The sequence below is a fragment of the Notamacropus eugenii genome, chromosome 3 (assembly GCF_028372415.1).
Source record: "Notamacropus eugenii isolate mMacEug1 chromosome 3, mMacEug1.pri_v2, whole genome shotgun sequence".
NCBI lineage: Eukaryota > Metazoa > Chordata > Mammalia > Diprotodontia > Macropodidae > Notamacropus > Notamacropus eugenii.
The window spans coordinates 225,402,086-225,427,000 of record NC_092874.1 but is presented as its reverse complement, the minus strand read 5'-3'; the positions used below and the strand labels follow the sequence as shown (position 1 = coordinate 225,427,000).

The window sequence follows — 24,915 nt, the reverse complement described above, 5'->3', positions numbered from 1 at the left end:
ACACTGTTTCCAAAGGCAAAGAAGACTCTGAGTCAGTGAACAGAGCATGTCTAGTCAGTAAGTTCACATGTGCAGTAAATTTCAATTAACCATTAATAGAAAGAAAAAGTAAAAACCCCAAATATTTGTTCTTTAATGACTTAAACTCTGCAAGAATCATTTGCCAACAAAAATTGTTCTAATGCTTGAGAGATCTGGACTCTCTTGTAAACATCTTGACAATGAAGAAGGTGTACTGCATGTTCTAGATCTAAGTTTTTATGCTATCAATGTCAGGAGAACATGGCAGCTGTAATATCTTTCATGATTTAGGATGAGAGATGCTCAGTCATCGAAGATATGGAGCCCCATTTCCTGTGGCATTCTTAGGAGTTCTTCTCAGAAATCTTGATTGTGACAGTCCTGACTTCAGTGTATTCATGGGGACCATACTCTCCCAATTCTCTCCCATTTCCAGACATCTTGAATGCACTAAAAGGGGTCTGAGGAGAAACCATACCACAGCAATTCACCCAGACTGTTCCAGGTTGAAGGGCAGAAAAGACTGTCAAGACTTTATCAAGGTCTCTCCTAAAAATCCCTGCTGCTAAGCCATAGTGAGTGTTGTTGGCCCTCTTGACTACTTCATCAATAGTCTTAAGCTTCATGATGAGTGGGATAGACTTAGTGAAGACTCCTCAGATTGTAATTTTTCTCCCAGGTGTGAGGTAAGGCCTAAAGGCTCAAGGTTACAATATTTTTAGAATTGAATAGTTCCATATAAGGATATAAAACTGTGTAGTGTATTAGGGTCTCAATGATTGGACAAAACTTACATAATTCCTCGATGTCTTCATTTCAAAAGGGATTGGTTAGATTTCGTGTCTAGAATGTAAGACCATATTCTCAGCTAATGAGGATAATGGTCAATGGGGGGAGGAGGGACTTGCGTTAGGGTCTATATAAATCACTGTCCTTTTCTTTGTCTTCGGCTTTCCTCCTCCTACAGATGAGCCCCGCTTCTCGAGAATCAAATAAATCTTTTTTCTGTCATCACTTTGAGAGGCCTCTGAGTAACTGATTTATGTAGGGACCTGAGCCATCCCACACAGTTTGGGCGCTCGTCTGGGATCTGTGACCTTTCTGAGAGATGGCTGACAGCTCAGTTCAAAGACTGGGCGCCCGTAGAGAGATTTCCCCATCGTCCTTGAAAAGGGCTGCTGGGCCTCCCTCTCTGCAAGGTAATGACCCGAAGCAGAGGAACTCAGTGAAGACAGAAAAGAATAGAGATAGGGACTCCAAAGACTCCGAAGCTGTGAAGTGTGTAAAAATGCCAACCAGTTGGTGTTGAAGTTTGCAGTCAGGCAACTTGTACGCATATACGACCTAGCGGTAAGCACGGGGTAGGGCCTGGGGGTCAATTCATTGAGTCTTAGACAGACTCGGGGAGAAGGTGACGACTCCCAACCAAATTAGTGGACTGCGGGACCCCAGGGTGAAGGGCCCCCCCAAAAACATTTGCTGGGTGACTGCTGGTGATGGGCGACCCTCACCTGAGAGCTGGCAAGAGAGCTAGCAGGAGAGCTAGCAAGGGAGCTAGCATAATTCGTTGAGTCTCAGACTCGGAGGTGTTGGCGACAACCCTCGACCAAAGAAGCTAGCAGGAGAGCTAGCAAGGGAGCTAGCATAATTCCTAAGAAGCTAGCAGAAGAGCTAGCAGGAGAGCTAGCAAGGGAGCTAGCATAATTCCTAAGAGGCTAGCAGGAGAGCTAGCAGGAGAGCTAGCAAGGGAGCTAGCATAATTCCTAAGAAGCTAGCAGGAGAGCTAGCAGGAGAGCTAGCAAGGGAGCTAGCATAATTCGTTGAGTCTCAGACTCGGAGGTGTTGGCGACAACCCTCGACCAAAGAAGCTAGCAGGAGAGCTAGCAAGGGAGCTAGCATAATTCCTAAGAAGCTAGCAGGAGAGCTAGCAGGAGAGCTAGCAAGGGAGCTAGCATAATTCCTAAGAGGCTAGCAGGAGAGCTAGCAGGAGAGCTAGCAAGGGAGCTAGCACAATTCGTTGAGTCTCAGACTCGGAGGTGTTGGCGACAACCCTCGACCAAAATGGGACAAAAGCAGTCCAAGAATAGAGCTTCAGAGTGGAGTCAGGAGGAAATACCAGTAAATAGTCCCTTGGGAAACTGATTACAAAATTGGCATGAATTACCAAAATTACAGAAAAAAGAATGTAGAAGAAGATGATTAAGTATTGTTGTTTCATATGGGGTGAAAAGACATTGGAGGAGGAGGCACAATCTGGCCCAAATATGGTTCCTCCAAGGACTGGGTTTGCCAAAAATTTAAACCTATATGTACTATTCTATTCTGTTAAATGTTTTGTCTGTATATGCTGTGTTGGTATTTCTGTGTGAATGAAAGTCTGTGTGTCTCTGTTTTTATCTGATAAGGTTGTAAATTTAGCCAGCCAGCCAGCAGGAGCAGAAAGGCTGAGCTGAACTGTCCTTGAAATTCCTGTTGCTCCCTTTCTTCAACCCCTCCAGACTAGTTTCAGAGGGGAGGAGGGACAAGGAGGGAGAGAAAGGAAAAAAAAAAATCTTTTTCCCTCAGACCTAAGAGGCATGCTAGCAACCATTTAACCATTTCCTGCTTCACCCAAAAGAAGAAATTTTAGTGTAATGGGAAATAACAGAAAGTTAAGTGAATTCATTCTGGTCATATTTAGAATTGTGAATAGGTGAAATGTGTCATTCTTAATTTAATGTTTCAGATAGGTTAGAATTTATTAAAGTTTGGTGGAAGTAAGCAGAAGATTAGAAAGTAAAAAAATCTCAAGTAAGCAACTTAGAGCTGAGAATTTTGGATTTAGTTTTAATTAGATCAATATATTTGATGCCAGACAATGTATTTAAAGTAAAAAGATAGTAAGTTTAGGTTTTTCTTTTTCTTTTTCTTTGCAGGGTGGGAGGGCCAGAAAGGGGTGGCCTTGGGAATCCTGGCACAAATAAGAGGAGGGCAGAGACACCCAGGAGCATTTCTGCCAAAAATGTTAGATCCAGTAACAAAAGGATAGGTATTTGTTAGATGCAACATTAATCTAATGTAACTGTTACACGATTTTAAATTTTGTAATTTATTACATATGGATTGGGGTTTTAAAAAGATGTGATAGAAATTTGATAATTTGAAACTTACATTTGGTTATAAAAAAAGAGCTGAATAGGTTAATGGCTTCTTTTAAGTTTTAAGTAAACTTAAATAAGTTTAAATTTTTAGGTAATCCATCTAAATATTGTATTAGAAATTGCATTGTTAAGTTAATTAATGAATTGGTTAAGAAGAGATGTTATGAATTTTTTTATGAGTTTCCTTGTTGTAGCATTCTTAAGAAAATGAGAATGCTTTAAAAATGTACATGTATATATATATATAGGTGTGATTTTCAAGCCTGTTTCATCTGAGCATGTATTATGTTAAAAGTTTATTTCTGTTGTTGAAAAGGAAATTTTAGCTAAAATTGTTTTTGCCACGAATCAAGCATTTACTCTAAAGTTGTTTTTGTAAAAGAAAGTTTATGGGCAAATGTGAAAAGGCTTTGGGTTTAGGTCTTTTCTTGTGATTTCTGTCAATTAGTTTCAAGGGGATTGTGATAAATTGCAAACTGTTCATAAGAGAGGAAATATTTGCTGTATTAAGAAATACTTTGTAAAATCTTTTGTATGGATTTTTGGAAGGCCTACCTATCCAATTTGTATTTGTAAGTTACAAAAGTGGGAAGAATTTAGTTTCTCTAATAGGATATGAAAATGCAACTGATGTCATCTGAAATTTATTGTTCGGGTTCATAGCTAAAACAATTTGTTATCACTTATGAAAATTATGTTTGCCATTTGTAATTCTAATGCTAAAACCTAAAGCTGGTACACTGTGTGTATATGTGGGAAAAGAAGCAGTCCTCAGGCTAGTAACAAGTACAGCCCCAGCGGCTGAGGAGATTGTATATAGAACTTGCTTTGGTGAGAATTTGAAAACGTACAAGAAATGATCTTCAGTGATTGGCTCTTTAGGGCAAATTTAAGATCGAAGAAGTAAATAAAATCCCTGGGGACATTCTTTCTAAATCTAATGGGAATAAGTAGATATTGTATCATTGTTACATAGAAGAAGACTGGGATTTAAAGTTAATTGTAATTGTATTTTATTTACAGGGTACAAAAAAGGGGGGCCCAGGTGGTCTGGGAGCTCCAGGAATGGTCTTGATGGGAGTGGCCAGTAAACTGGAGATTTGGACTGATAGAATTAAGAGTGGGAAGTAGAATAGATTTGGGCATAGTGATAAGAGTGGACCTTAGGAGAGCCGGTTCACGTGGAAAAAAAAACCAAGGAGTTTTCAAGGTCAAGTTTTCCAGGGCCTTTAGACAAATGAGACTAAAACTCTTTTGGGGTAATGGACAAAGGTCCCGACTTGGAATGAGATCTTTACATGTTACAAAATGATGTAAAAGCAATTAGTATTAAAACAATTAACTGAATTAATTACTGAGACTAAATCAGAGACATCTTCAGTTTGGGAAAAAGAATTTCAGTCTAATTTTCTTAGAGGTAGGTAGCCTCTGGTAATATTTGGCATTGAAAGTTAAATGATTGTTTTGATTTGAATTCATTACATAAACATAAAAATTCAAGTTAGTGTCTGAACTTCACATGTGTAGCTCATTCTTTTAGATTGAGCAGGGTTAGAAAGGGATAAAGTAGTTTGGGAAACAGATATAAATCTATTAGAGCAATGACATGATTGTTATTCAATCAGGAACTAGAACATGTATAGAAAGGCATGTAGGCTACTTAGACCTGCTTCAAAGATGTTCCTTGGCCAATGTGAAATTAGTCAAGTCTGAAACTGATTATTGGAGCTTGCTATTTTAAGATTTTTCTGGGACTATTAACTGACTGTTCTTCTGAGTCTAACTCCAGGTGTGGATAGCAAGAGAGGTGGTCTGAGCCACTGATCCATGATGCCAAATAAGCCTGTGAGATGCTGGTATGAACTGCGAAAAGGTGATCTCATGGGAAGGTCGGGAGAGCGGCTGTTCAGCCTGAGCTGAGGTAGGATTCTCCTGACTCAATTTCCTCACTGATACCGGGTAGACTTTAAGCTGGCTGAATGCCAGTTGACAATCTACTCCTGCCTGGAACTGACATGAAGTAAGGGAGATGTTGTTTCCCTGCAATGTCCCTACTCTTAGTGGCAAATTCCTAAAATCAGAAATTTTGTAAGTAATAATACCAGATCTGTTGAATAATAGATTGTTGGTAGGGGAACATCTGAGGTTAAGTCTAAAATTGAGCTAACAGGTTTAGGACTTTAGACCAACAACAATAAGTTAGGGTCCTCTAATTCTTAGTAATAGTGTGGAGATGATTAGGTCAAGGGCTTGTGAGACTAGCATGCACAGTTATTATTTTGTCTTAGTTGGTTAATGTTAAATGAAAAATGGTTTGTGGACTATACTGTAAATGCTTTAAAAGAAGCATCACATGATCAGAAGTTCGAATTGTTTTATGATGTGATATGCACTGTTTTAAAAAATGATTATTTATTGTATTTATATAAGTACTGGAGCCTGGTATTGACTCCTTAGTGAAATCTCATCTTCCTAATGAGGGAATGAATAATGACTTACTGTGAAATGTAGAAGCTGCATTTTAATGTGAATTTTCTTTTTTTGTTAAATGACAATTTGTCAAAGTTTCAATTTTGATTTTTGTAAGAATGATAGGAGTGGTAATCTAAGATGGTATTAAGTTCAGTTCTGTAGGAGAGTGGACATCTGGATTTCTACAAGAAGATAAAGAAAAGAAGATGGTGTGATGCTGTGCTGAAGGCTGTTTGAAGGAGCATCCAGATCAGAAAATTGCATAAGATGATATTTTTCCCCAGACTGCTGTATGAGATGGAACCTCCAAATGGATAATTGATTAATTTAAATCTCTGTATCTGTACTTATGACAAGGGGACTGCCCCTTGTAATTTGCTAATGTGTCAGTCAACTTTGCTTCCTTCCCATATTCATAAAAAAAAAAAAAGGAAGATAGATGAAGGGAAGGATTCATAAGGGAAAGAATGTGAAGAGGTATTTATTGATTGGATTTAGGTGTGGAAACAGGAATAAATAAGAGGAGGGGAGGAATATGGGCAAGATTGAACCTTGAACTATCTATTCCCCCATCCCAATTCAGAAAATGATTAGCATGATTGGGAAGCCAGTAGACAAAGTTGTGGAAGGTTATTGCATTTAAAAATTTTAAAGTTGTTTACTTTCATTTATAATTATTGCTATTAGTTATTAAACTCTCAAGCTTCATGCTTGGAGACACACTTTGTCAGTATTTAAAAGCTCCGTTTGAAGCGTGTGTGAGAACACACAGAATTTGGAAAGGGATAGCCAATGAGGTATATATATATATTCATTATAAGTTTTGTTATTTGGGGAACTGTACTAGGATTATTATTGTTTGTTCTTAATAGGATTCTCTGTTCAGCAATTGTCCTAGGCCATTAATCACAATATCTAAACAGGACTCTTCTATTAAGACTGGGTGGACTTGACAAACCGTGGGAACAATGCAACCAAAATGTAATACCCTGGGAATGTCCCTTTTAGGCATGATCCTGTTCCCACTTCTGGGACACCAGGCCCCAGTTATCAACCCCCCTCTTGAAAATAGTTTCCTGGCCCTAATTCAGACCATTGCGGACACCTTTGAGGTATCTGACTGTTGGATTTGTGGGGGGACCTCAGCGGTTAAGCCAATGGCCATGGGTAGCAGTACCGCTGAGTCCAGTCTGGATTTTAAGTAATAGATTTGTAGTACATGAGAGAACAAGATTCTGGACAAGCCAAGAGAAACACCAAGGGTCTTGGTGAACATTGTTTAAACCAAACAGGACCTGAATTGCAGGAGACATGGCTGGGAGAAAGTAATTGTAAATGGACATTCACACAAAGGCCAGAAACCCTGGCTGGTATTGATTGTGCCCAGTATGCAAACAGATGGGATCAGAACGGTATTACCTGTTCAGATGGTAGGGTGATTCCCTGTACCCATTCATTTTTCCCATCCTCTTCATACGAAGACAGAGCAAAAGGGGAATATCACGAAAGTTGTGGGTAGAAGTTTTACAACCCCTCTGATCCCAGAAAACCATGTGAAGGGGGTCATGACCATGACTATTTGTGGAGTTGTATATATAGGAACAGTATTAAGAATAACACAGAATATAAAGAATGGGTATGGAAGTGGGAGAATGGAACACATAGGATGATGTTTGATACTTTCTGGAGTGTAATCAGTAGAACTGGGGAGAATTATCAACATTGTATATGGAAGAGGAAACAACAACTATGGAAGGGTAAGTCAGAGATGATGAAAGGGGGACCATTAGGCCCGGATGATGTGAAGTACTTTCCGGCTGTGGATGATAGAGTAAGACTGTTTCTAGAGGAAAATCCTGCTTTGAGAGGGCATTATTGGATATGTGGACAGACAGCCTATACTTACCTTCTGCTAAACTGGAGAGGTGTTTGTTACATTGGATTGGTGAGACCTAAATTCTTTTTCTTGCCTGAATCAGGGAAACAGCATCTAGGGGTCCCTCTATATGATAATCTAGCAAAAAGAAAGAGGAACATCGACACCTCCCTCACTCAGACTGGAAATGCAAATGGGTGGGGCGATACTTGGCCTCCTGAGAGGATAATCAGAGAGTATGGGCCTGCAACTTGGGCTCAAGATGGGAGCTGGGGTTATAGAACCCCTATATATCTATTAAACAGACTAATCAGACTCCAAGCAGTGGCTGAAATGATAACCAATCAAACAGCAAAGGCTTTGGACTTATTGGCTGATCAAGCCACACAAACTAAGGAAGTAGTACTGCAACATAGATTAATCTTAGATTATTTACTTGCAGAAGAAGGAGGAGTTTGTGGGAAACTCAATTTATCTACATGTTGCTTAAAAATTGATGATAATGGAAGGATAGTGAAAGAGATCACCAAGAATATCAGGAAAGTTGCTCATGTTCCCATACAAACTTGGGGCTCCCCTTTCAATACATCCTGGTGGTCCTGGTTTGAGGGGAGCTGGTGGAAGAGGTTACTGTGGTTTGGCCTTATAGCAATTAGTGGCATTGTATTACTTCCTATTTGTTTACCTTGTTTGATTTCACTAATTACTAAAATAGTTAGAAATTCTTTACTAAAACTTGCTAGAGTAGAAGAAAGGACTGAAGGAGCCATTCGACTGATGATATTAAAGAAGGAAGGTTGGGCACCTGTGGAGACAAGAAACATGAATGATCCTGATTGGGATGAGGAGATTAATAGACAGTGTGAGATTATGTTACAGAACTTTGGTTGAAACATCCGTGAGAAGTCTTCAGGCTGATAAAATAAGAGGAGGGATTGAGTGGGATAGACATAGTGAAGACTCCTCAGATTGTAATTTTTCTCCCAGGGGTGAGGTAAGGCCTAAAGGCTCAAGGTTACAATAGTTTTAGAATAGAATAGTTCCATATAAAGATATAAAACTGTGTAGTGTATTAGGGTCTCAATGATTGGACAAAACTTACATAATTCCTCGATGTCTTCATTTCAAAAGGGATTGGTTAGATTTCGTGTCTAGAATGTAAGACCATATTCTCAGCTAATGAGGATAATGGTCAGTGGGTGGAGGAGGGACTTGCGTTAGGGTCTATATAAATCACTGTCCTTTTCTTTGTCTTTGACTTTCCTACTCCTACAGGTGAGCCCCACTTCTCGAGAATTGAATAAATCTCTTTTCTGTCATCACTTTGAGAGGCCTCTGAGTAATTGATTTATGTAGGGACCTGAGCCATCCCACACAATGATTTGTTGGACTGGTCTGAAAATCTCCTCTTTCGTGATGCGCATCTCACCAGTAGCGTTGGAGAAGACTGTGGGCTGAATGAAGTAACCTTTGTCTCCCAATGGTCCTCCTCCCCATTCCAATTTGGCTCCTTTCTTCTTCCTACTCTCAATGAGGTGAAATATTTTGGTGTACTACTCTTTATCAATCTGAGGGCCTTGCTGTACTCCTGGGATCAGAGGATTCCCCAGTGTGTATTTCTGGGCATGCTCTACACCTGTCCGAACAAACTCATTGTAAATGGACTCTTCCACAAAAAGCCTCGATGCAGCAGGGCAGCACTGGCCTTGGTGGAAAAACAGCCCAATGTGTGCGGATTCCACAGCATTATCCATGTCAGCATCAGCAAATACAAAGCAAGGCCTCTTTCCTCCCAGCTCCAGTGAAACCCTCTTTAGGTTGTTCTTCCCAGCAGCCTCCTTAAATAGCAACCCAACCTCTGTGGACCCTGTGAAGGCTACTTTATCTACATCCATGTGAGAAGAAATGGCTGCTCCTGCCATGTGTGCATAACCAGGCACAATATTCACTACTCCTGGTGGAAATCCTGCCTCTTTAGTTAGCGATGCTACATAAAGTCAGTTAGTGGAGTCTGTTCTCCTGGCTTGACAATTGCGGTGTTTCCCCAGCAAAGGGCAGGTGCAATTTTCCACATAAACGTAATGAAAGGGAAATTCCAAGGAATGATTTGTCCACAAACACCAATAGGTTCATGTCTTGTATATGAGAAAAACTTTGCATCATTTGGGATTGTATGAGCCTGCACCTTATCAGTCCAGCTTGCATAATAGTGGAAAGCATTCACAGAGGAGACTAAATCCATCCTATAGGCTGTGGGGAAGACTTTTCCAGGCTTCACTGATTCTATTGTTGCCAAGAGCAGACGATGTCTTTCAGTTAAATCAGCCAGTTCGTTCAGGAGCCGACCTCTCTCTGAAGCATCCATTGTCCTCCATGGGGACCCGAGGTGAAAAGCCTCCCTTGCTGCCTTCATTGCCTTGTCCACATCTGCCTTATCTCCTTCTACATCGCAAATTTTTTCTTTAGTTGCAGGGTTAATGACTGGGAATTTCTTGCCACTCACTGAATCATGCCATTCATTGTTTATAAATATCTTAGTGTATTGAATTTTGCAGTTGGTGAGTGGGGTAGGTATGGTCCTGTCTGCTGGATTCACTGAGGTCTGTTTCTTAGACGACATTTCTGGGCTGGACCTAGAGACAAAGGGAAGTCAAGTAGCTGACAGGCTCTGCAATATTGTACTGACTCCCCTTTGTTGTTTGTAAGAGCCCAATATTTCTTTACATCATCTTTTACATTCTTATACCATAGTACATTCAGCCATTCATCTTAATGAACATCTTCCTCATTTCTAATTCTTTACCACAAAAGAGATACCATGAATATGACATCTGCAAATACGTGTAAATGTATATCACTCTCAAGCTCCTAGGATGAGAAATATTAAGGCATTCAATGGTTTTAGAGCCAGACTCCCTGTGGTGACTATAGTGGGGAGGGAGGGGGAAATGAGGACAGGGGAGCTTGAGGGACCTGAATGTGATCACCTACAGGTTCCTAGGCCTAGAGCAAAGAGGACCTTAAGGGCATTTACAATAGAAGTGCCTCCATGAACTCTGCCTGAAACTGAGGTTTAGAGAGCCGAATGAGCATCATAGGGGCATCCGCAAGTGTCCAAGGACAAAAAGTGACAAGTCCTTCAGAGGCCTTAGATTTCAAACCCTTTATGTGATTCAGAAGGAAACTAAGTCCTAGAAAGCTGCATAGCTCAGTGTAAGATCACTAATAAGATCTGAGGATTAAAAATGTCAAGGATTTCAAGAACTTTTGAGCCAGATCGCCTACTGTGACCATAGGAGAAACAGATGCCTAATGAAAATGCTTTTCATTTTGCAAGCCCAAGTTTCACTTAATGGCTGATTTAGAGTGATTATCAATAGTAACTGTTTCTCTTTCCCTTCCAGTTTCAATTAGTTGTTTTCTTTTGCTCATTAAAAGGGCCATTCCCTGATTACTTCTTAAAGAGATCTATACACTCAATGGGCATTACCTCCCACTACCTACCTACCACTTAGAAGTGAACACCTGAAGAGGCCAAAGTCTGCCACTGCACCCTGGGTCATCTCCAGTCACCCTGATGAATAACTGGTCACTGGACCCAGATGGCTCAGGAGGAGAAAGTGAGGCTGGTGCACAGCCGTCTCCCACTCAAAACAAAGTCCAGTGCAAATCATGTCATCATTTCTCTGATGACATGATCTTCTTTGAAAATGAAGGACGAGCACACAACAACAGTAAATGTATGTATACATACACATACATATATGCACATGCATATTTGTACATGCACCTCTTTTCTTCTTTCTTTGATCTCTTTGGGTTATAATGGTATTGATGAGTCAAAATGCAAAATTTATTAACTGTTTGTAGAATTAGACCTCAATTACTGGGGTAAAAACTTATGATATGACAAAATCTGGGAAAACTGGAAGTGATCTGGAGGTAACTAGTTGTATATCAAAACCTCATACCACATACCAACCTAAGGTTTAAATGGAAACATGTTATATATAGAAAAGGTGATACAGATCACAAACAAATGAAGGGACAAAGAAAAAAAATCTATGAATATAGGAAGGGTTTTGATCAAAGAAAGGATAGAGCAGGTCTTAGAAGATGAAACAGACAATTTTGTTTACGTAAAATTGAAAAAAAGTTTGCACAAGTGAATAAAATAAAGCAACAATTAGAAAGAAAGAAGATAACTGGGGGTGGAAATCTTTGCAGCAATTTTCATTGAAGAAGGTATTATTTTTAAAACATGTAAGGAATTGATTTACATTTCTATGAATAAGATCCACCTCTCAAGGCAAAATGATAAAAAGATATGAATAGACAGTTCTTGAGGGAAAGAATTTAAGTTAACTATTTCCACAATTTTAAAAAAAATATGAGAAAGAATAATAATTACAAAAATGTAAACCAAGCAACCATAAGCTTCTCCCTCATGTACATTAAGTTGGTAAACGTGACTTTATAAAGGAAAAATTGTTTCACCACGGCTTAGTGCTTTCTACAAATACTAGGAACATGGTCTGGTGCTTCTTATTTTAAAAAATGGCAATGCTTAATCAGCTCTCCCTTCCATAAAGTTTATATGACTTCTTTTTTCTGGATTTAAATTTACTTTCACATTGAATTGTCTGTACCCTTCCATGTCTTCCATGGTAAAAGTGTTTCCAGTAGGAAACTCAGAGCTCCTTCCTGATGAAGTCCAAGAGAAATCGATCAGAAAAGGATTTTGTTACAGAGAGAGGGAATATGGCTTAGGCTTGCAATTTTATTGGTAAAGGGAGTTCCCAGGTAAAGAACCTTAATCTGCCAATGCCGGTTGGCACCTTCTCTGCACATTCTCGTCTCAGGGCGTTGTTTAGAGCCTTGATGATAGCCAGGATGTGTCAGAAGCAGGACTTGCTTGTACCCAGAGAAAAGGTGCTTGGTTTTTCTTAGGCTTGCCCCAGTGACTCTGCTCAGGCTTGGGGCATGTGCACTGATCCTTATTTTCATGACTGCTCTGTCTTCTGGCTTCAATGAGACAAGCATCCATGCAGTAGCCTACTCTTATAGACAAGCTCTCAACATCAGAAAGCAGGCATCTCCCGGGGCTGGGATGGGTGGGGATAATGGGCTGTGCTAGCTAGCACTCTGGAGAGCTACCAATAGCTGACAAGTGCCCAAATTCATTTGATCCTCTTACCAGCCTCATGGGGTAGGGAGCAAAAGAATTTCTGTCGCCATTGCATAGAGAAAGGAAAGTGACCCAGGATCTATGTCTAGCAAGTGGTACTTGAACTTGGGGGGGAGGGGAGGAATGTGAAGTTCAAGTCTTGTGGATGTGGGGGAAGGTCTTTTTGTGGATAACATTCTCCTCTGTAAAGCCCACCAAGACATTCTGTACCATCTTGGAGCTTAGGCCCAAAGGCATGCTGACATGGATAAATGAAGAGAGATCACAGAAAGAAAAGCAGGAAACAAAATCCTACTGGTCATGAGCCTATTTATGTCCTAGATGGACCAAGAATAAGAGTGTCCTTGGAGAAGGGAGATTAGTGTGAAGCTGAGACGACCATCATGGAGACAGGAGCTCTAGCTATTCTATTCCCAAGGTGGGGGAGAATAAAGGAAACTGTCACATAAAAGTAACTTGTGTTTCTATCACGCTTGGAGGTTTGCAAAGTACTGTCTAGATGTTATCTCATGAGGTCCTCACACTAAGCTGGGGAAGGAGGTGCCTCTTCTTATTCTTGTTTTAGAGATGAGGAAAGTGAGGACAAAATATGTTGGATGAGGTTTCCCCAGCTAATAAGGAGATGAGGCTGGATTGGAAGTCCGGTCTTCTGGATTCCAAGTCCAGCATTGCATTCCTTATGTCAGCTAGCTGTTTGCCATATCTTGTGATCAATCTGGGAGGCATCCTGGGATGGTGGAGAAGAGGAATGAGGAGCTTTGAGTTTGCCTCCTGGCACTGACCCTTCTTAGCTGGCAGTATGGCCAGGGGAAGTAGGACTGGCCCTTTGTGAGCTCCCATCCTGAAAGTGTCCTTGAATGGGAAATGGGAGTAGTGTGTCACGGGGTTTTTGTCAAGAAAGCACTCCCAAAGTGTGACCACTTGCCTGTTTTGAGTAGAATGATCCTCCTGAAAGGGGTTGGGGCTTGAAAAGCTGTGGCAGTGAAGGAAGGGTGCTTGAGCTGGAGAGCTAGGACCCTGAAGAGAGCTGGGAGTGAGGAAGGCCAATGTGAGAGAATGTCCCTCTGCAGTAGAAGGGCAGGTGCATGGAGCTGTAGGAGGCCAGCCTTCCTATGGAGTGAAAGGCAAAGCTCTGAAATGGAATTTGCATGACTTCAAGGCAAGTTGATGAAAGCCCAAGCAGAGGTAGCAGGAAGCAGCTTTGGGGTCTTGCTTCCCTAGCATGATGAGAAGAGATGTCTTTGGTAAACTAATTACCACTTGAATAGATTTTGCAGGAGCAGCAATTTCCAGGGCCCATCCTGGGAGGTAGGTGTGTAGTGTTTATTGCATTGTTGGGGCTCGTAAAAATCTTGTATGGCTGCAAGGCAAACCAAACCCTTCAGATTGCTCCAAATCTCCACTGGTTCCATGGGACCAAACCCAGTTCCTGCAATGTATAAATAAGGAGCCCGTCACTCTGCTCCAAGTGAAGGAGTGCTTAAGTCCTTGTTCCTGTCTTCTGCTGTCTGTCCCCTTCTTGAGTCAACATGAGTAGACAATTCAGTTCGAGATCTGGCTATTGGAGTGGTGGTGGTGGTGGTGGTGGTGGTGGCGGTGGTGGTGGCTTCAGCTCAGGCTCTGCTGGGGTGGGCTACAGTCGCAGGGTGACCAGCAGCAGCTCCACCATTCGCAGGAGTGGAGGAGGAGGGGGTAGATTTTCAGGTGGAAGCTGTAGAGCTGGTGGTGGTGGTGGTGGTTTTGGCAGCCGAAGTCTGGTTAACTTAGGTGGCTCTAAGAGCCTCTCTCAGAGTGTTGCTGGTGGCAGTTATGGAAGAGGTGGTTTTGGTGGTGGCGGCTATGGTGGTGGTGGATTTGGTGGTGGCAGCTATGGTGGCCGCAGTTTTGGCGGTGGTGGCTTTGGCGGTGGTGGTGGCTTTGGCGGTGGTGGCTTTGGCGGTGGTGGCTTTGGTGGTGGTGGCTTAGGTGGTGGCTTTGGAAATATAGGGGGTGGTTTTGGAGGAGGAAACTTTGGTCCTGCCTATCCCCCTGGAGGCATCCATGAGGTGACCATCAACCAAGGTCTCCTGCAGCCACTCAATGTGGAGATTGACCCTGAGATCCAAAAAGTGAAGACTCGAGAGAGGGAACAGATCAAGGACCTCAACAACAAATTTGCCACCTTCATTGACAAAGTGAGTGTTTGTGCTTCTTGCTGCTGCTGCTGCTGGTGGTGGTGGGTACATGTGGGCTATTTGAAATAGATGAGGTAAAGTGGTGAGGTAAGAGACTGGAGTTAAATAATGGGAATTTCAATCTCCAGTTTGAGGATCTCGTGCTTGGATGACCCAAAGGGTATCTGTGGGCCAAGATATCTTGCTTGGAGGATGGTTGCTTCTGAATGATGCTAGTGCCTACATGAACAGAGGCAGAGGAGAGCCTCTCTAGTCTTGGGTCCCTCGAAATAGCTTTGGGTGAAGAGGCACTGCTATTAATGGAAGGCCATTCATTTTGGACTGAACTCCAAATGGTTCTCCATAGAGTTCTCAAACCATTTTGTGACTTTCCTCTTAGGAGGACAGAGGACTGTGTTTGCGTAGGGGATGTGAGTCTGTGAGACCTGGCTTTTGGTGCCTGCTCTAGCACTTACCAGATGGATGACCATGGTTAACCTGTCCAAGCCTCATATTCTTCATCTGTGAAATGCAAATAAAAACACTTGCAGTATTTTGGTTATAGGGAGGGCTGTACAGTGCAAACCTTTGAGAGAGTTTATTATAATTATCATTTTATTCAAAAAGAGGTTGGAGGTGGAGACTTATGGAAGTCTTCAAAGCAATGGGAAAGGGGCAGGTTAAATCTTTTGAAAGACACAAAGGAGAACTTTGAGAAGGTCCTCCAGTAGAATGCTCTTGAGGCCAGCCCAGATCCTGGGTCCTGGATTCAGGAAAACCTGAGTTGAAATCCTGCCTCCAATACTCCCTAGCTATATGATCTTGGGCAAGCCACTTACCCTGTCTGCCTAAGTTTCCACATCTGTAATTTGAAGCTAATAACAGTACATGCCTTTCAGTGTTATTGCACAGGTCAAATGAGATAACTTTTGCAATGTGTTTTGCAAATCTCAAAGTCTTCTATTTTTAAATTTTCATTATATTCTCATTCTTCTTCTTATTCTCAATTTTGCTAAGAAGGAGGTTGAAGTCCTTTTTTGTCAATAACAGCCTGTATGGAAATAATGCTGTCAATGACCTGTGAACTTTCTAAGCTACCCCCTGAGGAGTTGAGGGACTCCATTAGGGTGGAGTTACAGGTTTCTTCCAGTTTGTCAACCACTGAAATAGCCAGATAGCTTCCTTGACTTTTAGCGTGATCATCAATACAGTGAGTTCCCAATTATCCATGGCTGATTCCAAGTGTCCTAGCTAAGTTTCCTTCAGCGCATGGTCTGGTGTTTTCTACTATTAAACCTTGAGGTTGTCCTCAGGAAAAGGAAACTTATTTTCATAGTCCTTCAGGTAAAACCTATATCACCTCAGACACTTGACACTCACTAACTCTGTGACCTTGGCAAAGTCATTTAACCCCAATTGCCTCATCCTGGGTCATCTCCAGTCATCCTGATGAATATCTGGTCATTGGATTCAGATGGCTCTAGATGAGAAGTGAGCATGGTGAGCTACACAGCCCTCCCTCACTCAAAACAAAGTCAAGTGCATGTCCTGTCATTATTTCTCAGATGGCATGGTCTTCTTCTGCACTGAAGGATGAACACAGAAATCACAATATGGAATAGCAATGAGAGCTGGTATTAGGAAACTTCTTTAAAATTTTTTCCTAGTGTTTTACCATCTCACTTGAGTCACTCCTGGAAGGAGAGAACTGCAATATTACTATTTCCACTTTATAGATGAGGAAATTCAGACTCAGAGAGGTTTATTGACATCCACAGTTGAATAGTTGTTGATTTTAAAAACTGCTAGGATTTTGCTTCACTTTAAAGTGCCATAGGAATGGAAACTGTTGTTCCAGTTGAACCAAAATGATTTCATACTTTGCTTATTGTTTAGGTTTTTTTGGGGGGGATGGGCTAGTGATCCTTGTGGATTTCTAACTTAAATTGTAACCTAAGTTAATTAAATTAAGTATTAATTAAAGTTAATTGGAATTAAGTGTGAGGAAACATGTAGCTTCTCTGAATGGAACTGTGGAGTTGGGGCTGATTATGATTATGAATGAATGAATGAGGGAAGGAAGGAAAGGATAAAGCATTTATTTGGCACTTGCTACGTGCAAAAGGCTGGGGATACAGATCGAAATGGAAGACAGTCTTTGATCTCAAGGAGCTCCCACTCCAGTGGTGAACCTGTAAAGGAAGATTTCAGCTGCAAGTTATATAGGCTCTTACACCAATTCGTGTTGCTCTTCCTTTGCTTGCCATGGTTTGAGAATGAGGGAAGAATTATGGTTCCGTGTCTTGTTGCTGGGTCTTCCTCTGTGATTTGACTTGGGGACCAGCAGTTCCCTGGCCCCATCCCTTGGCTCAAGGCTTTGGGGGATTTGTTGTTTGCAGGTGCGGTTCCTGGAGCAGCAGAACCAGGTGTTGCAGACCAAATGGGAGCTGCTGCAGCAGGTGGACACTTCAACTCGGACCCAGAGCCTGGAGCCCCTCTTTGAGGCATATGTGTCTGATCTTAGGCAGAAGCTGGATACGCTGAAGAGTGACCGTTCACGGATGGAGTCAGAATTGAAAAATATGCAAGACACGGTGGAAGACTTCAAGAGAAAGTACGACTCCTTCCTGTCTGCCCTCTGACCTGAAGAAGCCAAGCATTATCCCTGTCAGTGCTTCCCAGAGAGTAACCAGCAGAGTCTCAAGAGAGCATCAGGGAAGAGAGAAGTCTAATTGAATGATATTTCTGCCCTCCTCAGAAGCAGCTAGGTGGTCAATTGGACAGTTCACTGGACTGAGAAGGAGAATTTAGCCTCAATTTTCTTATCTATAAGATGGGGACACTAATAGTATCTACCTCCCATGGTTGTTTTGGGAATCAAATGATATTTATAAGGCACTTAGCAAAATACCTGGGACATGTTGATGGTATCATTCAGGTGTTTCAGTAATCTCTATTATTTGTGACCCTTTTTCGGATTGACTTGACAAATATATTGGAGTGGTTTGCCGTTTCCTTCTCCAGATGATGAGGAAACTGAGGAGAATAGGGTTAAATGAGTTGCCCAGGGTGTAGTACTAGTAAGCATCTGAGGTTAGATTTGAAGACAGGTATTCCTGTCTGTAGGCATCACATGCTATCCTCTATGCCACCTAGTTGCCCCTCCTGGAACAAAGAAGATTCTTAAGAAATCCTTGTTTACTTCTTCCCTTCTAGTTTTCTCACTCTCTCTCTTTTTCCCTCCCTCCCTCCCTTTTTCCCTTCCTTCCTCCCTTTCCTTTTTTTACTTGCTTTCCTCCTTCTTCTCTTCCTTTTCAGAAGCAAATCTATCTTTTTAAGAATACTCACATTCTTGTAGAAGTATATCTCAGACCAAGTCAAACTGCTGTGTTGGCCACAAGCTGAGAGATAGATAAGAGGACATTCCTGGTGTGATATGATGTACAGAGAACTGAGGGAGCCAATGGCATTCTAACATTACCTTCAGTCTGGAGTGTTGAACTCTAGGGCTCATCTTTCCCCAAACCTCACCATCCCTTCTCCTCTTTTTCCCTGTAATAGATATGAAGATGAAATCAACAAACGTACAGATGCAGAGAATGAATTTGTGACCATCAAGAAAGTGAGTCAAGTGGATAGGAAGCAGCTCAAATTTTTATGCAGAAAAATACATACTGGTTTACTGTATTAGTTCCCAAAGAAACCAAGACAATCCACCTATGAGTTCAGGTTATAGCTGAAGAGAAATCTTAGTATTTCTTCTCGGAGTATGCCACTTACATAACTCTCTGCTCCCCATCATAAATTGCCTTCCCAGTATTTGTGTCTGCAGTATGGTAAACAGAGCCAGAAAACATCCCCTTTGCAAGGGAGGGAACTTCCCAAGACACCTAATGGAGGGCAGGGTTTTACTGAAGGAAAGAGAAGGGTAGCTCAGGGGTCAAGCTCCTCACCCCCTTCATCCCTTTAATCTTGGAAAAGTGCAGAGTCCTTTCAGGCCAGAGGCTGTTCCAATACAACCACAGATGTGGGAGAAGGGAGGAGTCATCTTCCTCTGAATAAATAATCACTCCTTGACTTGTTACTCTCACTCTACAGGATGTGGACAATGCATACATGAACAAGGTTGACCTTGAGAACAAGGTGGATTTGGTAATGGGTGACATCAACTTCTTCAAGGTCCTGTATGACACAGTAAGTTGGTTCATGATCATCCACATGCATCTGCATGTTCACTCTGCATCACACAAAGTTTGGGAAAATGCCATGTACACTGGTGCCAGTTCATCCTTTGTCTCTGGAAAGCACCCAATTCACAGCAGTGTTGTGTCTTGTAGGAGCTGTCCCAGATGCAGACTCACATCAGCGACACCAACGTCATCCTCTCCATGGACAACAACAGGAGCCTGGACCTGAGTAGCATCATCAGTGAGATCCAGGGACACTATGAACAGGTTGCCCAGAAGAGCAAGGCTGAGGCTGAGGCCATGTACCAGACCAGGGTGAGTAGGTAGAGAGTCTCTCTAGCAGGTCTCTGGCTTGAACTTTGTACGTTTGTGCACCGTGTGTCAGGAGGCGCTCATGGGTCATCTCTTTGCTCTGCCCTCTTCAGTATGAAGAACTCCAGATCACTGCTGGGAGACATGGAGATCAACTGAGAAACACAAAAAGCGAGATTTCTGAGATGAATCGAATGATTCAGAGACTCAAATCTGAAATTGAATCAGTGAAGAAGCAGGTACTGGTTTCTTTCCCCCTCCTCCTTTGGTCTAGCATGGGGTTATTGGGTGAGGCTTTCTGTATTCTGAAAATGAGTCCAGTGTGGTGTAGATGACTTGAAAGTTCCCTGGCAATTTTGAGATTCTGGACTTGTGAGAATCCCCACCTGGGCCCTAGTTTCAGTCGTGACTAGGGTTTCCTTGAGAGAATCTTGTGATGAGGATTTGAAGGCCAGTGCCCAAGATGGACAGTTGACAGATGAGTTGACTCTCTTGTGAGTCAGTGACTGGCAGTGCTTGAGCAGAGGCCATAGGGCTACCTGTTGGGGATATAGTGGGAAGGTGTTACAGGTGTATTTCTGAGGTTGTATGAGGTGAGTGTAAGGGTTCTGTTACATACTTGAAGATCCTAGGTGCTCTCTGTAGGCTGGAGGATGGGGGAAAGGACCTTAGCCTGGATTGTTGTTATTTTCAACTCAACTAGTCAATGGATAGAGGGACTAGACTTGTGTTTAAACTCTACTTTCAATGATTACTAGCTCTGTGACCTTGGGCAAGTCACTTTTCTCTTCCTCAGCCTCTTTTTCCTCATTTGTGCAATGGGGATAATAATAGCAGCCATCTTGCAAGGGTGTTGCAGGGATCATCTGAGGTCTTTGCCAACTTTAAAATGTTGCATAAAGTGTAGTGATCGTTACGACTCGTTTCTGTTATAGCTATTGTATCATGAGAGAGAACTGATTTAGTCTGTTGAGGTTCAAATACTAATTTGCCTTCAGGCTTCCAAGGAGGGGCTTGTTGTAGTGGCTGTTGAGGTTAGTGAGTGGGAGGCAGAGGACCTGATGCATATGCATGTTTTCCTGTGTCCTCCTGTAGATTTCCCGGCTGCAGCAAGCTATTGCTGATGCAGAACAGCGTGGGGAGAATGCCCTGAAAGATGCCAGGGAGAAACTAGAAGACCTGGAGGATGCCCTGCAGAAGGCCAAGGAGGACATGACCCGACTAATGCGTGACTACCAGGAGCTGTATAATGTCAAACTGACCTTGGATGCTGAGATTGCCACCTATAGGAAGCTGCTGGAGGGAGAGGAGAGCAGGTGAGGGATAAGGACTGAAGAGTGTTGGACCACACTCAAGGGAAGGCAGGGGCACTTCTGGGTGTGACCAGCTCCCTGAGACTGAATGAAGAGGGATCGTTTCTTAGCCTAGCACTCCCTATGGAAGGACTATGGTCCTTCTATCTCCTTCCTTAGAGCAATTCAGGGTTGGAAAGTGAACTTAGGGTTCCTGGAGACTAACCTTCTTGTTTTGTAGATGAGGTCCCTGGGGCCAAGGGCATTAATTGTCTTCTCAAGCTCCCACAGTTAGTGAGCTGCAGAGCAAATATGTGCACCCAGGTTACTGAACCATCAGTTCTGAGATGAAAGAGACTTTAGAGGTCATTAAATCCAATCCCATCATTTCATAGATAAGGAAATTGAGGTTCAGGGTGGTCAAGTGAATGATAAGGTCATGAAGGGAGTAAATGATAGAAATTGTACTGGAAGTGGGGTTCTTTGACTCCCACCTCATCCCTCTCAGCTCCCATCTTTGTAGTATGCCACATATCCAGTGGTCTTAAAGCATTATTGAACTATCTCACAGACTTGTTGAAAGAAGAGTTTTGGTGCCAAGGGCTACTGGAAATTGGAGCTGTTATAATGATTTCTGGGAATTGATCCATGGTTTGAAAGGGCAGGAGGGACAGATTTGGGTTCAGTGATGAGGAAGGGAGCAGCATAGAGGAAAGGTCAATGGTGTCAAGTATGGGATGGAGCATGAGGTGGTTGAGCTGAGTCATAGGAACCATCTTTTCTTGTTCCTTTTAGGGTATCTGGAGAATGTGTTCCAAGTGTGAGTGTGTGTAAGTATCAAGTATCACTCTTTGGGCTCTGGGAAGATTTCTTTGGATGGGGTGGACTTTGTACAGTGATGAGTGTTTCGCAGTGTAACAGCAGAGATTTCTTCCACAGCTGTGAGCACCAGCCACGTGTCTGTGTCTGGTGGAGGAGGAGGAAGGTTCGGAGGTGGTGGTAGCTATGGCTCTGGAGGAGGAGGTGGAGGTGGAGGTGGCGGCTATGGATCCAGCTCTGGAGGAGGGAGACATGGCTCCCGTGGTGGAGGAGGCAGCTATGGCTCTGGCGGAGGTGGCTATGGTTCCTCAGGAGGCCGGGGTTCCAGCTCTGGAGGAGGCAGCTATGGTTCCTCAGGAGGCTGGGGCTCCAGCTCTGGAGGAGGAGCAGGAGGAGGAGGAGGAGGAGGCAGCAGCTCTGGTGGTGGCTTTGGTAGTGTGAAGGGCTCCAGCGGCAGCTCTAGTGTGAAGTTTACTTCTACCAGTCATTCTGCAGTCACCAACTAAAGTTGGAACTCCCTACCCTGCTAGCCATCCCTTTTTAGATCTACCAAATATCTCGTTGTCTTGTGTTCATTGTCAACCAAATCATAAAGTGAAAGGCTCCCACTTTACTTGAGGAAAATAAGTGATGAACTCCAGCAGTTCATCTTTTCCCCCCTAAAACCCTCTAATTCCTTTCTGTGATCTTGATTCCTAGAGTGTTTTTTGTTACCCAAACAGTGGGCACCTCATTCTCATGGCTTCCATCAGTCCCTCTGTCTTTGAGTGCATAGAGAGGGTCACTGATGATCCTGGCCTTCTAGAGCTATGTTCTTTCCCACCTTTCCCTCTGCTTGTTGTTTTTTATCCCAGCCTTCATGATCTGCTTTGCCCTCTTCCCGTGTCTCAAATGGTGAAACCAATCTTGGGTATGAAAGAACACTTCCTTTGATCAATCATAAGGCTGTAACCTGAAAAATCTACCATCTTCAAAACTCTACGTTTCGAAAGTTTTTCCCCAAGCCAAGTAGAATGAGAATCATTTCAATCTAGCACTTGTTGGGAGTGTGTCTCCACATTAGAACAACAAATCCTGTCTTGGTTCTTCTTTTTGCTATAAGGTATATCCTAGTTGGTTGACTTTCCTGGAGATCTCAAACTCCATTTTCTTGTGTTGTCTGCAATAAATTGCATTGAAAATTCTGCAAGTTTGTCTCTTGAGTGTTTTGTGTATCATAGCCATCCCTCTCTCCTAAGACCCACTGGTAAACTGTGTTGTAAACTCCCTGGTAGGAGTATGGCTTAAGATAAAGCCTAGATGAGAGGACATACGTATGTGAAAATGATAGGAAAGTTTATAAAATGCAACAAACATAGGCAAATGAATGTCGAATAAATCAAGTTAGACATACATAAAGAGATATTGGGTAAATGGAAGTGGGTGGAGATAGTTAAAACAGGCTTCAGATCATCAAAGTTTGTGAGGTGAGAGGGTCAGGAAAGCCTGAGTTCTAATCCAGCTTCAAACTCTTACTAGCTGTATGACCCTGGAGAAATCAATTAACCTCAGTTCCTTAGTTTTCTCAATTGCAAAGCAGGGATAATACTAGCTGTTAGCTCCTATGGGTGTTGTGAGGATCAAATGAAAGACAATTTGTAAAGGACTTTGCAAACCTTTCAGTGCTACAGAAATGTGAACCATTATTTTTATTTATCACTGGAAGAAATCTTGGACATAGTCTAGTACATGTCCTTCATTCATTGGATTAGGACAGTGACTCTCCAACTGAATCCCCTTTAGACCCCTTAAACTCAGCATGTCCAGAACTGATCATCACCTTTACCCCTAAACATTCCACTCTCCCTCACTTCCATTTTTCTGTCAAGGGTACCACCATTATTCCACTCACTCAGACTCACCCTACGGGTCTTCTTCAATTTCTCCCTTTCTCCCCCCACCTCTTCCAATCTGTGGTCAAGTCCTTTCATTTTCCACCTCATAATAGTTCTCATATATGCCTCTTTCTCATCTCTGACACTATAACCATCCTGATGAAGGCCCTCATCACCTCACAACTGAATTATTGCACTCATCTTCTGGTTGATTTCCCTGCCTTAAGTATCTCCCCACTCCAACCTGTCTCTCACTCAGCTGTCAAATTGATCCCTAGAACTCAGTTCTGACCATGTATATCAGAGGAACCTTCAGTGGCTTCCCATTGCTTCCAGGAGCAAATAGAAAATTCTTGTTAAAAGCCCTTAAGAATTTAGCCCCCTCCTACCTTTCCAATCTTTTCATACCTTACTACCTACCAAGGACTCTTCCATCCAGTGACAGTGACCTCCTGGTTCCTCTCACACAACACTCTATTTGCCCACTCTGGGCATTATCACTCGTTTCCCCCAGTGCCTGGAATATTTTCACTTGTCATGTCTGGTTCCTGGCCTTCCTGGTTTCTTCAAATCCCAGCTAAAATCCTACTTTGTATAGTAAGTCTTTTCCAATCCCTCTCAATGTAAAAAGCTTCCCTCTGTTGATTAAGTTTTATTTATCCTGTTTTCAAACAATTTATTTTTTTAATAATTGATTCATTTGTTTTCAGTTTTCAACAATCACTTCCACAAGTTTTAAATTTTTTCTCCCATTCTTTCCCCATCTTATATGGATTCTACACATACATTCTTATTAAACACATTTTCACATTAGTCATGTTGCATAGAAAAATTAAAACATGGGAGAAACCATGAGAAAAACCCAAACAAATCATAACAAAAGAGAACATAGTCTGCCTTAACCTGCATTCAGAATCTGTAATTCTTTCTCTGGATGTGGATGACATTTCGCCTCAAGAGTCCTTTGGGAATGCTTAGTCCTTGCATTGCTGTGAAGGCCTAAGTCTATTAGAAACAGTCTTTGCGCACTGTGGCTATTACCATGTGTAATGTTCTCCTGGTTCTGCTCATTTCACTCAGCATCAGTTCATATAAGTCTATCCAGGTGTCTCTGAAGTCCTCCTGATCGTCATTTCTTATAGCCCAGTGTACTCCATTACATTCATATACCACAATGTAACCAGGCATTCCCCAGTTGATGGACGTCCCCTCGATTTCCAGTTCTTGGTCACCACAAAGAGAGCTGCTATAAATATTTTTGTATATGCGTTTCCTACAATTTATTGCATGTTGTTTCCCCTATTAAGTTATGAACTCTCTGGGGACAGATTCTTTCTTTTGTCTTTGTATCTTCTGAACTTAGTACATTATCTAGCACAGGGGCAGGGAACCTGTGGCTTTGAGGTCACATGTGGCCTTTTCAGTCCTCAAGCATAGTCCTTTGATGTTCACAGAATAAATCTGCTTTATGAAAGGATTTGCCCTGTCAAACTTGGACTCAGTGAAAAGGCCACACCCAAAGACTAAGAAGGTTATGTGTGGCTTGAGGCCACAGGCTCCTTACCCGTGGAAACTTTAGCT

The 24,915-nt window shown here is 42.3% G+C and overlaps 1 protein-coding gene and 1 pseudogene across 1 annotated transcript; one reads left to right on the top strand and one right to left on the bottom strand.

Moving 5' to 3' along the window:
* Window positions 1-268: 268 nt before the first annotated feature.
* LOC140534111 (aldehyde dehydrogenase 1A1-like) lies at window positions 269-10,129 on the bottom strand (annotated as a pseudogene).
* Window positions 10,130-14,211: 4,082 nt separating this feature from the next.
* Window positions 14,212-22,649, top strand: LOC140534108 (keratin, type II cytoskeletal 1-like). The gene is made up of 9 exons (XM_072654752.1): window positions 14,212-14,871; window positions 17,250-17,464; window positions 18,412-18,472; window positions 18,949-19,044; window positions 19,188-19,352; window positions 19,463-19,588; window positions 20,445-20,665; window positions 21,437-21,471; window positions 21,581-22,649. The coding sequence occupies exons 1-9, from the start codon at window positions 14,227-14,229 to the stop codon at window positions 21,964-21,966; spliced, it is 1,950 nt and encodes a 649-aa protein (XP_072510853.1). The 5' UTR covers window positions 14,212-14,226; the 3' UTR covers window positions 21,967-22,649.
* The last annotated feature ends 2,266 nt before the right edge of the window (window positions 22,650-24,915 follow it).

Coding starts and splice junctions, on each gene's coding strand:
- LOC140534108 (XM_072654752.1), top strand. CDS start 14,227: ATGAGTAGACAATTCAGTTCGAGATCTGGCTATTGGAGTGGTGGTGGT. Junction 18,473..18,948: donor AATTTGTGACCATCAAGAAA/GTGAGTCAAGTG, acceptor CTCACTCTACAG/GATGTGGACAATGCATACAT. Junction 19,045..19,187: donor TCAAGGTCCTGTATGACACA/GTAAGTTGGTTC, acceptor TGTGTCTTGTAG/GAGCTGTCCCAGATGCAGAC.